General features: G+C 41.0%; 1 protein-coding gene across 4 annotated transcripts in view; it reads left to right on the top strand.

The window, feature by feature from the left end:
- nr5a2 (nuclear receptor subfamily 5, group A, member 2) overlaps positions 1-14,450 on the top strand; it is a 233,768-nt gene that overhangs the window by 9,181 nt on the left and 210,137 nt on the right. For all 4 annotated transcript variants that reach the window (XM_070887292.1, XM_070887289.1, XM_070887290.1 and 1 more), the window contains exons 3-5: positions 153-271; positions 1,238-1,379; positions 8,609-9,255. In XM_070887292.1, coding sequence (XP_070743393.1) covers positions 153-271; positions 1,238-1,379; positions 8,609-9,255 — 908 coding nt within the window. The remainder of the gene's footprint in view (positions 1-152; positions 272-1,237; positions 1,380-8,608; positions 9,256-14,450) is intronic.

Below are 14,450 nucleotides of genomic sequence, written 5' to 3'. Positions count from 1 at the left end.
CCCTCCCGATGGATGGATGGATGGATGGTGTATTCATAGCGGAATTGATTTACACCCCGGCGCGGTGTAATTACAATTGACTTGTTCCCCCCCCCCCCCCCCCCCACACAAAGCGCTGTCTGAAGAAGTGGCCTTTTATTCTCTCTCTGCAGCCGCCCAGTTTAAGATGATGGACTATGCTTATGACGAAGATCTGGACGAACTGTGTCCCGTGTGCGGGGACAAGGTCTCGGGATATCACTACGGACTGCTCACCTGTGAGAGCTGCAAGGTTGGTGGCGCCGGCTGCACTCGGTCTGCAAGTTCCCGGTCGTGGCTCGGCTGTTGCTTCTTTTTTTGTCTTCTTCCGCCCACGATGTGATCAATTTTAACACACTTTGAACCCAAACTTCGTTCTCCCTTTTGCAAGTTTCGAGATTTTGTTTTTCTGCTCCCAATTTCACAGGTGGCAAGGTTTGTGGCATTTTATTCTAGGATCCTCCCAGCCTCATGTACTGATTTAGGAGCCGGGGGCGAGGGGTAAGACTGGGGGTGGGGGGGGCTTCCCGGCACGGCCCGCTCACACTATCCCCTTAATATGTAGTCGATCCGAATCTGGTGAAAGTGCGAAAACTCGGCAAATTTCAATCCGGTTGAACACGAGACAGCTGAATTTAAAGAAATTATTCTCAATCGCCGCCCCCCCCCCCCCCGCAATAAAAGGGACGGTAATCTGCGCTAAACGGACAGTTATATATATATTTGTTTCTATTCGCAAACAGTGAGAGGAAGTCAGAAACAAACTTCTAGCCCATTGCCAGAATAATTATCCATCAGTTTTATTGCTATTGCTGATTTGTTGGACATGCCGACTGCAACTTGGAATTAAAAGGACGGGGACTGCATCTCTCTACTGACTTCCTGGGGCGCATTTTAACGCCGATCAAACGCCAGTCTACAGCACCCCAGCCAAGCGTTCTTACTTACCGTCTCACACTCAGACCTGGCTTAAATTAGTCCCATTTGTTTCAGAAATCAGACAGGCCCAATAAATAAATTTCTTTGGCTTTGATTTGTTTAAATGACAGGGGCTATCACCAAGTACCTCGGCTGGGGAACCTGGTGGGATTTTCAGGTTGGTGGGCGCTTTAATTAACACGCCGCCTAAGTGAAAGCATGAAGTGTGTTTTGTGTCTGGGTCCCACGCAGCAATGTTACCTCTCTCTCTCTCTCTCCCCCTTCCCCTCTTTTTTTAAAGGGGTTCTTCAAGCGCACAGTTCAAAATAACAAAAGGTACACGTGTATAGAGAACCAGACCTGCCCAATCGACAAGACACAGAGGAAGAGGTGTCCCTACTGCCGCTTTCAGAAATGCCTGAACGTCGGCATGAAGTTAGAAGGTGAGGAGCAACTTCAGAACCAAGTTGCCGGTTCAGTGGGTTTAGGAAGGGTCGGAGTGATTCCACTTACCGGGACATGGGAGGCTACAGCATAGATCACAGAATGAGCTTTAAATAAAGCAATCCGGGTAAAGTGTATCTTCAGAAATCCAATATATAGTCAGTTATCATTTTATTTCATTCTAATACATTTTATTTTCATTATAAATTTTAATAAATGCGCGTTAATGCTCAAAACCATAGGGAGTAGCATAGTCTCATCGCCGGAAACATAAGACTTTCGATTATATTTTATAGAATCTAGTGTGGAGTTAAATTCTTTTAGGGAGTTGGTGTGTCCGAATTACCGATCGCTTATTTTACTTGTGCCAAAATTGGAATCCGCATAGCGAGCGGTTTCATATCCCCCCTTCCCCAAAAGGTGGAAGTGTTTGATTTATACTCGGACAGTATCAACTAAATATAGAACTCACACAGAGCAAGCAGCGGACTCGTGACTCCTTTCATTGAAGCGAATTTAAAGGAACTCCTCGGGACTTGGTATTTTGCCTGATGTGCCGGTTGGATTTAACACGTTGATATTGAAGTTAGCCAGGAGCCGAGAAGCAATTCGAAAAGCAACTAAACGTGTTTTTCAATCATGTTATCTGATTTAAAGAAATCTAAACTAGATCTGCAAATTGCTTGTTCAATGTTCTCCTTGACACCACCAAATTAGTGTCTATATACATATGATGGTGCCAAGGAGAACATTGAACGTGCGCACCTACAATCTTCGAGTTACACCCCTATGTTATATATATTATAGTGTGTGCACGTTAAAGATCATTAGCTGAAAGCAATTGCTGTAAAGTAATGCTCATTTTCGGATTATTGTGCAGTTCCAGAGCCTATCTTACAACAGTCTTTGCTTGGTCAGAATCCATTATACACTGTAAGATCGTGTGGAGGCTGTCGCTTTCCCACTTATCTATTTGCATGCTGCCTGTGAATGTCACAGTCCAGTTCACGAATTGTGGCTTGCTGACGATTGTGTATCAGTCTACAACTGGCCGAACTTAAGCAATTAAATTGTTCATTTCTGAATCTAGACATTGCACCGTCCAATATTATATAATGCCGTGGCGACAATGGAGTTGGGGGGCATAAATACTTAACACATATTTCAACTGGTGCAGACCTCTGAAAACGTTATTTAATCCTCACATACTGGAATTGATAAAGTGTGCTCATGCATTTTGCCGTTATAATTTATAACAAATCCAATATCAATGAATAATATCTGGGCTCCCAGTTTATCCCTGCTGTACTTGCTCAGAATGTTCACGTACTGGTGTTTTCTTTTGGTTGCTGTTTTTAGCTGCCGACTTTTCTTCCCTCACCTCTCCTTCTCCGCTCAAGGACATGGCTCCTTGCATGGCTGGCAGTCACCCTCTGTCACCTTGCCCAAATGGCTATTATTCACGTGTGCGCGTTCACGGCAAGTGCCAGCCAATTGCAGAGATCACCGCGGCTGACCCTGATTCTGCGCCACCTGATAACCAGATACTTCCAGCAGGGGCCTGCTGGTTCGGGGCCCCGAGCACGAAGCCGAGCCCTTTCTCCCTGTCAAGGCTTCACATTCCTGATTGCTACTCTAGGGATGTCGAGGCTAATTGTATCAAGCCCACCGCTGTCCCGGGTGCGATAAACCAGGGATCGAATCTGGGAGCTGCCTCATCAGTTCAGTCGAGGAGCTCTGAGCCATCAAGGGAGAGAGCTCTATTGCTTTCATTTGGAAAGAGTGCTGAGAACTGCTTTTGAAGAATGTAAAAAGATTTATCACCCAAAACATATGTGAAAATCTAAAGTTGCAAGGCTCACAGAATTGATTTTGACACAGCTGATTTTTGAATATTAGAGCAAATAATTACTTAAATGATATTTCTAATCTGTAATTTGTCGATCAGAATCAGACTACGAATCATCGTTGCACCAAAAACGAACAAAAACTGAATTCCATTCCGGTCAACTCTCCTAAATGGATTCTGAAAACGAATATGAGGATCCCCTCATCAGGACTCGCACTCAAAATCATCCCACATCATTTACACATCACCTTTCATCTCTATGTGAAGCTTTGGCACCCTACCCCATCCTAGGTCACTCTATGTCCCCATATCACTCTACTTGTCACATCACTGTATATCTCTCCAGGCCATTCTAATGTGTTCCATGCCAGCCCCTTTCTGCATCAATTTAACATCACGCCATCTCATACTATTCCATCCCACCCTACATTACAGCGTGTGGTGCCATTTCCTCAGGTCTCTGTGTATTCATGTACATTGTCTCTATTCAGTAATTTTAGTGATGACATAAATACAGTTTTCCCAAGGTTTCTAATTTTGTTAGAAATTATAAAGTGAGAACATTTTCACAAATATACTTATGTTGTCATATAATGGGCTGAATAATTTTTAACCCAGTGGACATCACTGGGATATCTTGCAATTTGATCTTCATTCCTCATCGCTCTGCATTATGTATTTGCATTATCTATCATTTGATTCTACTATATCACTCCTTATCCCTCTACAATTTTCTACATCACTCCCTACAACTGCATGCTAGCCTACCTCACTCACTTGACTATGTCACCTTAAACTCTACATCGCTCCACAGTCCTGCACTTCGTTCCATATCAACATGCACCATTTGACATCAATCCCTGCAATTTCACCTCTGTGCATTAAAGAATCGGAATGAGATTCAGGAACACATCTATAGTCATTTGTGGTTTCATTTCATCATCGCCTTTAAATGGTCACTTGTACCTCAACCTTGTCAGGAAATTACCTGTAAATTTTCAGTTCCAGTGTAACAAATTTCTTGTGTAGTTTGGTTGTTTGATCTTAAGTACTTAAATGGAAAAGACTCTCAAAACCATTCAAAATAATTATTCTGTTAATGTTCAAAATTAATACATTTAAAGAAAAACCAAAAGAACTTTAAGGACTATTTCTGAGATGTTTTTGTTTTTCAGAATCTCATACAATCTGAATTGTATGAAGCTCATATTACATCACCATACTGTCATGTCCCATTGCATGAATACATGTTCTGAATTCCAAGACAGCCTCTGCAATGGCTCTGAATCAGCATTTCCATATCACAGTGCGTGGTGCTCCCAGGAGTAGCATGTTTTTTACTCTGGAATGACGGCATTTTTGAACAGTTTTTCCATGGTACTTAGTGATCTGGAGATGAATTAGTTGCTTGCTCAGCCTTGAATGAAAAATGACTCCAATCTCTCCCTCAATGGTTATAGTCAAATTTCACATTTAGACTTGGCCACTGCATGATTCTAAGCTATTTTTATAATAAACATATATTGATAGTCAATAACGAATGAACAAAATGTTATTGGTACATAAGTGCAAGCACTTGACCAAGTTTTGTGAAGCCAAGATTGTTTTCCCAAGGGAACTCACAATTAGTTACTGGTCTGCCTTCTACCATGTAGGTTCAAACCTCTAATTGTCAAAAGTTCTTATAATGGATATACGTGGCCTGTAATCAATTTTTAATGTGGCACTAATTCCGAAGATAAAAAGCTCCAATTGTAACCTCAAGTGTAAGTCTCAGCAGTCTCAACATGTCATGTAGCTGTCAGAGGTTTCTGTTTTTCTTTAGTTACCAATAGATGAAACTGGCTCAGTGAGAATATCTCAGTAGCCGTTAGATCTACTCAGTGGTGACAGCCTGTACTGCGACAGAGACCATTAAAATGACTCCCTAGGCATCTGTTGAATTGGATTTGTTTTAATTATTTTTTAATTCCAGAGATATTAGAAGACATAACAGTGACACCGGGGCTCTCAATGAGCTTGTTTTTTTTCACATGGGAAATATTATAATGGTGCTTTATTAATGCATGGCTACTGTATAACAGCATTCAATCAAAAAGAAGGAGGAAAGGAGGCAGAAATACAGACGCAATGTAGTGTAAGGAGCTGAAAACAGTGATTAAAGAGATAAAAAAATATTTAATGACAATAAGTCAAGCACAGAGAATTAGAAAATATGGTGCATTAACCAGAGACAAATTAAAAGCTTTGAAAGTAACACCTGATTAAGGGAATTTCAGAAGAGTGTAATCACTGTAATAACTAACTCTTTATTTAAAAGTATTTTTCTTTGCAAAAGCACTAATTAATTGCATGTAATGTAAGGATAATCCCTGTTCTCAGATATATACTGTAGTTTTTGTAATTTATGAAAGAAATACTCTGAAAATTAAATTGATTTCTAAAAAAGAGGCTATTGGCATAAAAAAGGCTTGTTACAGAATCTGGTCATACGACAGACGTTCTTCATTTACATGCACAGCATACGTCAATGTTCCCTTGTGTCGATGTATCCCTTACTGCCATTATTGAACATAACGGTTGTTTGCCTCAGTGAAGATTATTCAGTCAATACAGGGCAGAACTGTACAGTAATATTTTAGTACATGTAAACACACTAACGTACAGTCACACATGTGTGTCTGATCTGCTGGTTTGAAAGGCTTGCTTCTGTCGGACGAATGTAAACTGACCTGAAGCATACTCTTGTGCACACATTTTCTGTGGCATAAAGATCTCTATTTCAACACGAAATAATAATCAGCACATAAAGCATAATGGTATAAAGATATTAACGTCACATGCTTTATATTTAAAGCACAAAACATGACATTCTAACAAAGGTTCTTGAACGAAGTAGGCTTTGAGTGCACAATTAGCAATCTTGTTGTGCGAGGCCCCTTGGGGAAGAGTGACCATAATATGGTAGAATTCTTTATTAAGATGGAGAATGATGAAGTTAATTCGGAAACTAGGGTCCTGAACTTAAGGAAAAGGAACTTCGATGGTATGAGACGTGAATTGGCTAGAATAAACTGGCAAATGATACTTAAAGGGTTGACGGTGGCAAACATTTAAAGATCACATGGATGAACTTCAGCAATTATACGTCCCTGTCTGGAGTAAAAATAAAACGGGGAAGTTGGCTCAACCATGGCTAACAAGGGAAATTAAGGATAGTGTTAAAGCCAAGGGAGAGGCATATAAATTGACTAGAAAAAGCAACACATCTGAGGACTGGGAGAAATTTAGAATTCAACAGAGGAGGACTAAGGGTTTAATTAAGAGGGGAAAATAGAGTACGAGAGGAAGTTTGCAGGGAACATAAAAACTGACTGCAAAAGCTTCTATAGATATGTGAAGAGAAAAAGATTAGTGAAGACAAACGTAGGTCCCTTGCAGTTGGATTCAGGTGAATTTATAGTGGGAACAAAGAAATGGCAGACCAATTGAACAAATACTTCGGTTCTGTCTTCACAAAGGAAGACACAAATAACCTTCCGAATGTACTCGGGGACAGTAGGTCTAGTGCGAAGGAGGAACTGAAGGATATCCTTATTAGGTGGGAAATTGTGTTAGGGAAATTGATGGGATTGAAGGCCGATAAATCCCCGGGGCCTGTTCGTCTGCATCCCAGAATACTTAAGGAAGTGGCCCTAGAAATAATGGATGTATTGGTGATTATTTTCCAACAGTCTATCGACTCTGGATCAGTTCCTATGGACTGGAGGGTAGCTAATGTAACACCACTTTTTAAAAAAGGAGGGAGAGAGAAAACGGGTAATTATAGACTGGTTAGCCTGACATTAGTAGTGGGGAAAATGTTGTAATCAATCATTAAGGATGAAATAGCAGCGCATTTGGAAAGCAGTAACAGGATCGGACCAAGTCAGCATGGATTTATGAAAGGGAAATCATGCTTGATGAATCTCCTGGAATTTTTTGAATGTAACTAGCAGAGTGGACAAGGGAGAACCAGTGGATGTGGTGTATTTGGACTTTCAAAAGGATTTTGACAAGGTCCCACACAAGAGATTGGTGTGCAAAATCAAAGCGCATGGTATTGGGGGTAATGTACTGACATGGATAGAGGACTGGTTGGCAGACAGGAAGCAGAGAGTCGGGATAAACGGGTCCTTTTCAGAATGGCAGGCAGTGACTAGTGGAGTGCCGCAGGGCTCAGTGCTGGGACCCCAGCTTTTACAATATACATTAACGATTTAGATGAAGGAATTGAGTGTAATATCTCCAAGTTTGCGGATGACACTAAACTTGGTGGTGGTGTGAGCTGTGAGGAGGACGCTAATAGGCTGCAGGGTGACTTGGACAGGTTAAGTGAGTGGGCAAATGCATGGCAGATGCAGTATAATGTGGATAAATGTATTTTGGGGGCAAAAACATGAAGGCAGAATATTATCTGAATGGCGGCAGATTAGGAAAAGGGGGGGGTGCAACGAGACCTGGGTATCATGGTTCATTAGTCACTGAAAGTGGGCATGCAGGTACAGCAGATGGTGAAGAAGGCAAATGGTATTTTGGCTTTCATAGCTAGGGGATTTAAGTATAGGAGCAAGGAGATCTTACTGCAGTTGTACATGCCTTAGTGAGGCCTCACCTGGAATATTGTGTTCAGTTTTGGTCTCTTAATCTGAGGAAGGACGTTCTTGCTATTGAGGGAGTGCAGCGAAGGTTCACCAGACTGATTCCAGGGACGGCTGGACTGTCATATGAGGAGAGACTGGATCAACTGGGCCTTTATTCACTGGAGTTTAGAAGGATGAGAGGGGCTCTCATAGAAACGTATAAGATTCTGACGGAACTGGACAGGTTAGATGCAGGAAGAATGTTCCCGATGTTGGGGAAGTCCAGAACCAGGGGACATAGTCTTAGGATAAGGGGTAGGCCATTTAAGACTGAGATGAGGAGAAACTTCTTCACTCAGAGAGTTGTTAATCTATGGAATTCGTTGCCGCAGAGAGTTGTTGATGCCAGTTCATTGGATATATTCAAGATGGAGTTAGATATGGCCCTTACGGCTAAGGGGATCAAGGAGTATGGAGAGAAAGCAGGAAAGGGGTACTGAGGGAATGATCAGCCATGATCTTATTGAATGGTGGTGCAGGCTCGAAGGGCCGAATGACCTACTCCTGCACTTATTTTCTATGTTTCTATGTTTCTATGTTTAATATTTATTTCCTTATTTCTTCATTATTTTAGGGAGATAATGTTCGAGAAACAATTCAAAACAATTTGAATTTTTATATAATTCATCTTTTATACAATGTTCTTGTTTGTGCATCACTTAATACACTGATTTTTAATAAACTATGTATTCCACAGCTGTAAGAGCTGATCGCATGCGAGGAGGTCGGAACAAGTTTGGGCCAATGTACAAGAGGGACAGGGCTCTGAAACAGCAGAAGAAAGCTCTGATACGGGCAAATGGACTTAAACTAGAAGCCATGACGCAGGTGATGCAGACAATGCCGACAGACCTGACGATATCTTCTGCTATCCAAAACATCCACTCAGCCTCCAAAGGCCTACCTCTAAACCATCCTGCCTTGCCACCAACAGACTATGACCGAAGCCCATTCGTAACATCTCCAATTAGCATGGCAATGCCAACACATGCCAGTCTGCAAGGCTATCAGACCTATAGTCCGTATCCAAGTCGTACTATCAAGTCAGAATATCCAGATCCCTATACTAGCTCCCCAGAATCTCTAATGGGCTACTCTTATATGGACACCTACCCGACCAGCTCTCCATCTAGTATCCCGCATCTTATAGTGGAACTCTTGAAGTGTGAACCAGATGAACCCCAGGTGCAGGCCAAGATCCTGGCCTACCTACAGCAAGAACAGGCCAGCAGGGGAAAACATGAAAAGCTCAACACTTTTGGGCTTATGTGTAAGATGGCAGATCAGACCCTTTTCTCCATTGTTGAGTGGGCTCGAAGCAGCATATTCTTCAGAGAACTTAAGGTATGACTATAATTTTGTAATGTAATTATTATAATTGCAACGCTGTTGAGAGAAATACCTATCCATTCTGTGTCTTAATGGCTGAAGTTTGTTTCAGATATTTAAAAGAGCTTTCCAGAAAGTAATAGTCCCAATGTCCTATTAATTTGCTATCTATTTAATATTTTAAAATAGATAGCTACTTTAAAGCATGTTTTAGATATGATGGAGTAAACTTTCATCTGTACCACTTGGGTGAGAATTATTACCATTTGGAATGCAAGGGGGGAAAATTGGGGATGGGGAGGATCGCACACCGGTTGCAGATTCACCTTATTCTCCTTCCATTACTTTAAATGGAGGGAAAATCAGGCAAGATCCATCCTGTGTGTGTCGTCCTCCTCTCCCGATTTCCCGTTCGGCACAGTGCCCAGGGTGATACTTGATACCCAGGTGGGACAGACAGAAATCTACCCCAGTGTGTTTTGGGGATTTAGAATCTTTCCTGATCAAAATCTGAATGGTGCACTGTTAATATATCACACCCACCTCAATTCTGTGGTGCTAATTTCCCACTCTGGTATCCGTATCATTAGGTGATGTAAGTACTATTGGGTATATTTTGAACCCTAAGCTAATTTAGCAACAAATTGGGCATAAATCTAAATCGGTGTTCCTCTACCTTTCTCACTAAGATCATCAAAGGGAGGAAAATGTATCCCTGTGCATTTTATATCTTATCCTCTATCAGATTCAGATCATATTAGAAGTGGATTTTTACAATTTAAGTTTACAATTTAAATTCCATCTGTTCAAACTGCATAAGTGAAATTAGGACCAATGTACATTTGATAATCAGAAATCTGTATTAGTTTTTAAAATAATGGACATAGATTTTATGCAAATATAAGAAAATGTTTTCAAATTGGGGCCTGCATTTGAAAAGAACCTTCCTAAAATGGCCGGCAATGTATTTTGTCGGTAATTTACCATGATGGTTTTCAACTGCAGAACTCTGAAAAGTTTATAGTTCTGGCTATTTTAAGTTATTCATGCTTTTCATAACTAGAGCAAGTTTTTTTGCAGCTCAATGATTTCTTTATCACTTAGCTGCACTTAAAAAACTGGCATTTCACTGTCTTCAACTTTTTAATGCCAAATTGTAGTACATGGGCAAATTGTTCTGTGTGGTAAATGTTGAATTTAGCATGTCATGAACTTCTGATCATTCACTCGATTCATTGCCCATGACTCAAACCCTAACTACAAAAGGAATATTATCCGGTTAGCAGCAAAATGTTTTCAGATCAAGGTTGCAGCATTAAATAGTTGCCATGAATGACTGGAATTAGTGAAAAAATTGGTTGCACATCCATTTCAGACTAGAGTGTCACAAGTATATAAGGAATGTATACATTTATAAGTTAACAATTGAGACTTTCTAACTACGCTCTTAGTAGCAAACATAATGGGGTAGATTTTGATTTTGTGTGATAGTGTAACCATGTACAATAGTGAGTCAATAGCCCATTTTACAGCACTCACAATTTTTATTTCTGTTGACTGCAAAGGAAAATGGACTGCCGACTCGCTATCACCCGTTTTACACTAGCGCGCAAAGCCAAGATCTATCCCTATGTGTATAAAACAGTACACATAGGAACATGTATCAGCAGCTACTGCATGTATTCTGGTAATTGTATGCAGGCCACCAGTAATTCAAGCCTGCAACAGATTTTAGTATTTTTTTGTTTTTTTGTTTTCTGGTGTGGCGATGAGAGCAATTTTTAAAAGTTCTTTCCCGTTAAACAGCCCTCTCCTAAAGGTGTCAGCCGTGGCTCAGTGGGTAGCATTCTCGGCTCTGAGTCAGCAGGTCAGTGGTTGACGTCTCACTCCAGAGACTTGTGCACATAAAGCAAGGCTGACACTCCCAGTGCAGTACTGAGGGAGTGCTGCACTGTCAGAGGTTCCATCTTTTGGATGAGATGTTAAACCGAGGCCATATCAGTCCTCTCAGGTGGATGTAAAAGATTCCTTCTCCTAAATGAGACAAGACTCTAGCGATTTTAATTCTTGACAATCAGGAGTAGTGTTAGTCTTCAGTAGATCTGTGGCCTCACCCGCCCCCCCCCCCCCCCCCCCCCGCCCTTCCCCCTCCACTCACTGATGCCATTCCTGATTTAAATATAAAAACAGCTCTCTTACCACCAGAAACAGGAAAATTGTAAGGTGGAAGCTATGGCAATTGCTGGTGGATGCTGGGCCTTTCTATGAGCCCACCGGCACATTGTCCCTTATTTATCTAACCCAATATATCGTCATTTTGTTGTGAAGGAAATTGCGCAATGAAAAGCATTCCAATCAATATTTCCAAACCAAGAATAAAAAAAATAGATGATAATCCACACCAAAGCCTGAAAAATGGGCGAAAACCCTTCTTAGTGAGGATGGATGTCACTCCTTTCCCCTTCCCCCAACATTCATGATATTGGGGTCCATTTTGGTATCTGGTTTACATCGAGTCGGCGGGGCAACTTTTCCACCTGCACGATGGCCTATTCAATTTTCACGGTCGGCCCAGATTTAAGTGGAACATGCAAGCTGCCAGCGCTAGTGTTTTGTTCATAGACTGCTCACCATTTGGGAGGGCAGGAAATCTGACAGGGCTTAGGCTCACATGAGCCTGCAGCAGCACATTGAAGGGAATGGCTGAAAAAAGTTGAAAGGTGGGGTGGGAGCAGCAGATTTAAGTGGCAAAACTCAAGGAAGTCTTCAAGGTTTAAAAGTTCCAAAATGAATGGCGAATAAAGTAATTTGCAGACCTGCTCCAGTTTTATCCAACTGAAGCTTAAGTAGTGCTGCAGATGGTCGCCTTCCAATCTGGTTGAGGGATCAATGGTGGTGTAAAGTACACACCTGTGAGTATGCTCACAGGTTTGTAGAGCTATTGCATCTAAAAGAGTTGTAGAGCTATTGCATTGTGAGTAGTTTAGTCAGTCACGTGACGTTCACAAGACTCAATAAAACCCCAGTCAATTGAGCCTAGGTTATCCATGATGAGGTGTGCAGTTGTGAGCCCAGTGGATGAACTGGTAATGTGTAGTTTGATTGTTAAACCTTTGTTAATAAACCAACTAGTTCTTACTAGCAATGTGTTTCTAGAAATTCTTAAGCAAAGAACCCAAGAAGCAAATACATTACAGGTGGCAGCATTGATTGACACCAAAACTGCTTTGGGGTCCTAACTGCATCATTTGACCCTGATTTACATAGGTTAATGAGGTTCTTGTCTGTTTCTGGCAGGAGCGCTGATCGCCTAAATGGTTAAATCCAGCAGTAAGTCGGTGATTTGCTTTTACATTTTTATCCTGCTTCTGCCCCTTTTATACCTAAAAAATAAGCAGTTGCAAGACAAAAATCAGCCTCGTTTCCTCCCCCTTCCTCACGTCTGGCTACTGGATCATTCTCTCAGATCACTAGATAAGTCTGATGGATGGCCATTTAGTAAGCAAAGTATAAAAACAATCTATAAATGTATATTTGAAATATTTTCAAGTTTTGGCCAGTAACTAACTCCAGCCTGCCAAACAAATGGATTCACAGTTTAGCAAGGGTGTTATATATGTACAGAAGACAATTAATATGGCAAGTTTTTTGTCATTGTGTGCTAAAGGATCTTTCCACATTGACATGTTTTAATGTAATTGGGATTCAGGAGTTAATTCTGTTTAATAGATGTAAAATTAAAAAGATGGCACCATAGAACATATTTCTGAACACCACCAGAAACTCTCTTTTTTCGATTGGAGAGGCAAAAGTACTAGGATAGTCCTGTCTCAGTGTTATTGTGAAACAAAGTCTTAAGTTAATATTCCAGTATTTTTCTGAATTGGTTACCACGGAGACCTCTTAACAGAAATACCACATTCTGGTCCCAATGGGTTGTTCCTGTTAAGAGGTTCCTATTGTGCCCAGCTCAGAGGAATATTAGAATACTAACTCAGACTCCGTTTCACAATAAAAATAGGATTGTTTGTGTTCAGGATTGTTTGCTCAATTTAAATCCCCTTGCATCTTACAGAATGTGATTTATAAGCTGGATAATGGATTGCTGTTTGTTCCCTATTCCTTCTACTCCACCACTGGAGGCTAACCTTTTACCCACTGAAAGCACATTTTTAGAATCAGTTTGCCTTGCTACTCCTCTCCTCATCTTAACAATGCTCCTACAAGCATATATCTTCACCCTCAGTCTGCCACCTTAAACTCCTTAGTATAGATTTTTGACTTTGTGTGATAATGTCAAATGGGCGATAGTGAGTCGGCAGCCTGTTTTACATTACTCTCCATTTTTATTTCCATTGACTTTGATGGAAATAAAAATCAGGATTGGTGTCACCCTATCGCACAAAGTCAAAATCTACTCCCTTGTCTTTTTTAAGGTGCTCAGGAACATCGTTCTACAGGGTAAGCACATGGTAAATCTAAGTTATTATTCTGGTCCCGGTGGCTTGTTCCTGGTCAGAGGTCTCTATAGTAACCAGTTCAGAAGAATTCCAAAATATGAACTCAGATGTTGTTTCACCATAAAAATGTGGCATAAAATTCCTGGCTTTTTCCTTTCTCCAAACCGAAAATGTGTTCTTTGCCATGAAGACCATTTTGCTTTAAGGAAGGACAGTTGTACTCTAGCTATTGTCACTTTCGATGCGGCAGCCAAAACCTTGTCAATCAGCACGATGTGACTACAAAAAGCATTTATTCACTTTCTGCTCTCAGATGAACTATTCTGGAACAACTGTTGCTTTAATGTTGCTTCCTGTTTTGATGCAAGTACGTGCTCCGAGATCTCTGACTGGTGTTACACCAGAACGATACAGTGTGCATACATTTTATGCAAAGGAGTATTAATAGATGGGAATTGGCAATGAAAAATGTCATGTTTATTAGAATTGTAGCAAGCCTTTGATACTTTGTCCATTGAACACCATCAGTGATACGAGGTTTGAAACTTTGTTACTGGCCCCAATTCCTGCTTCCCTGGTCCCTACCAGGCATCCCTAGCAAAGTTTCTCAACCCAGTTTAACTCCAAACAAGTAGATATACTCAACAACAACGTTCCCTCTAATTTTTGTTTTAGGTGCACAGTATCTTTAACTGGCTGCGCGGCTCATTCACATTTTCATGCATGCGTGGTTTCTTCAATGTAAGTGGG

The sequence above is a fragment of the Pristiophorus japonicus genome, chromosome 8 (assembly GCF_044704955.1).
Source record: "Pristiophorus japonicus isolate sPriJap1 chromosome 8, sPriJap1.hap1, whole genome shotgun sequence".
NCBI lineage: Eukaryota > Metazoa > Chordata > Chondrichthyes > Pristiophoridae > Pristiophorus > Pristiophorus japonicus.
This window is presented reverse-complemented; position numbering and strand designations above follow the sequence as displayed.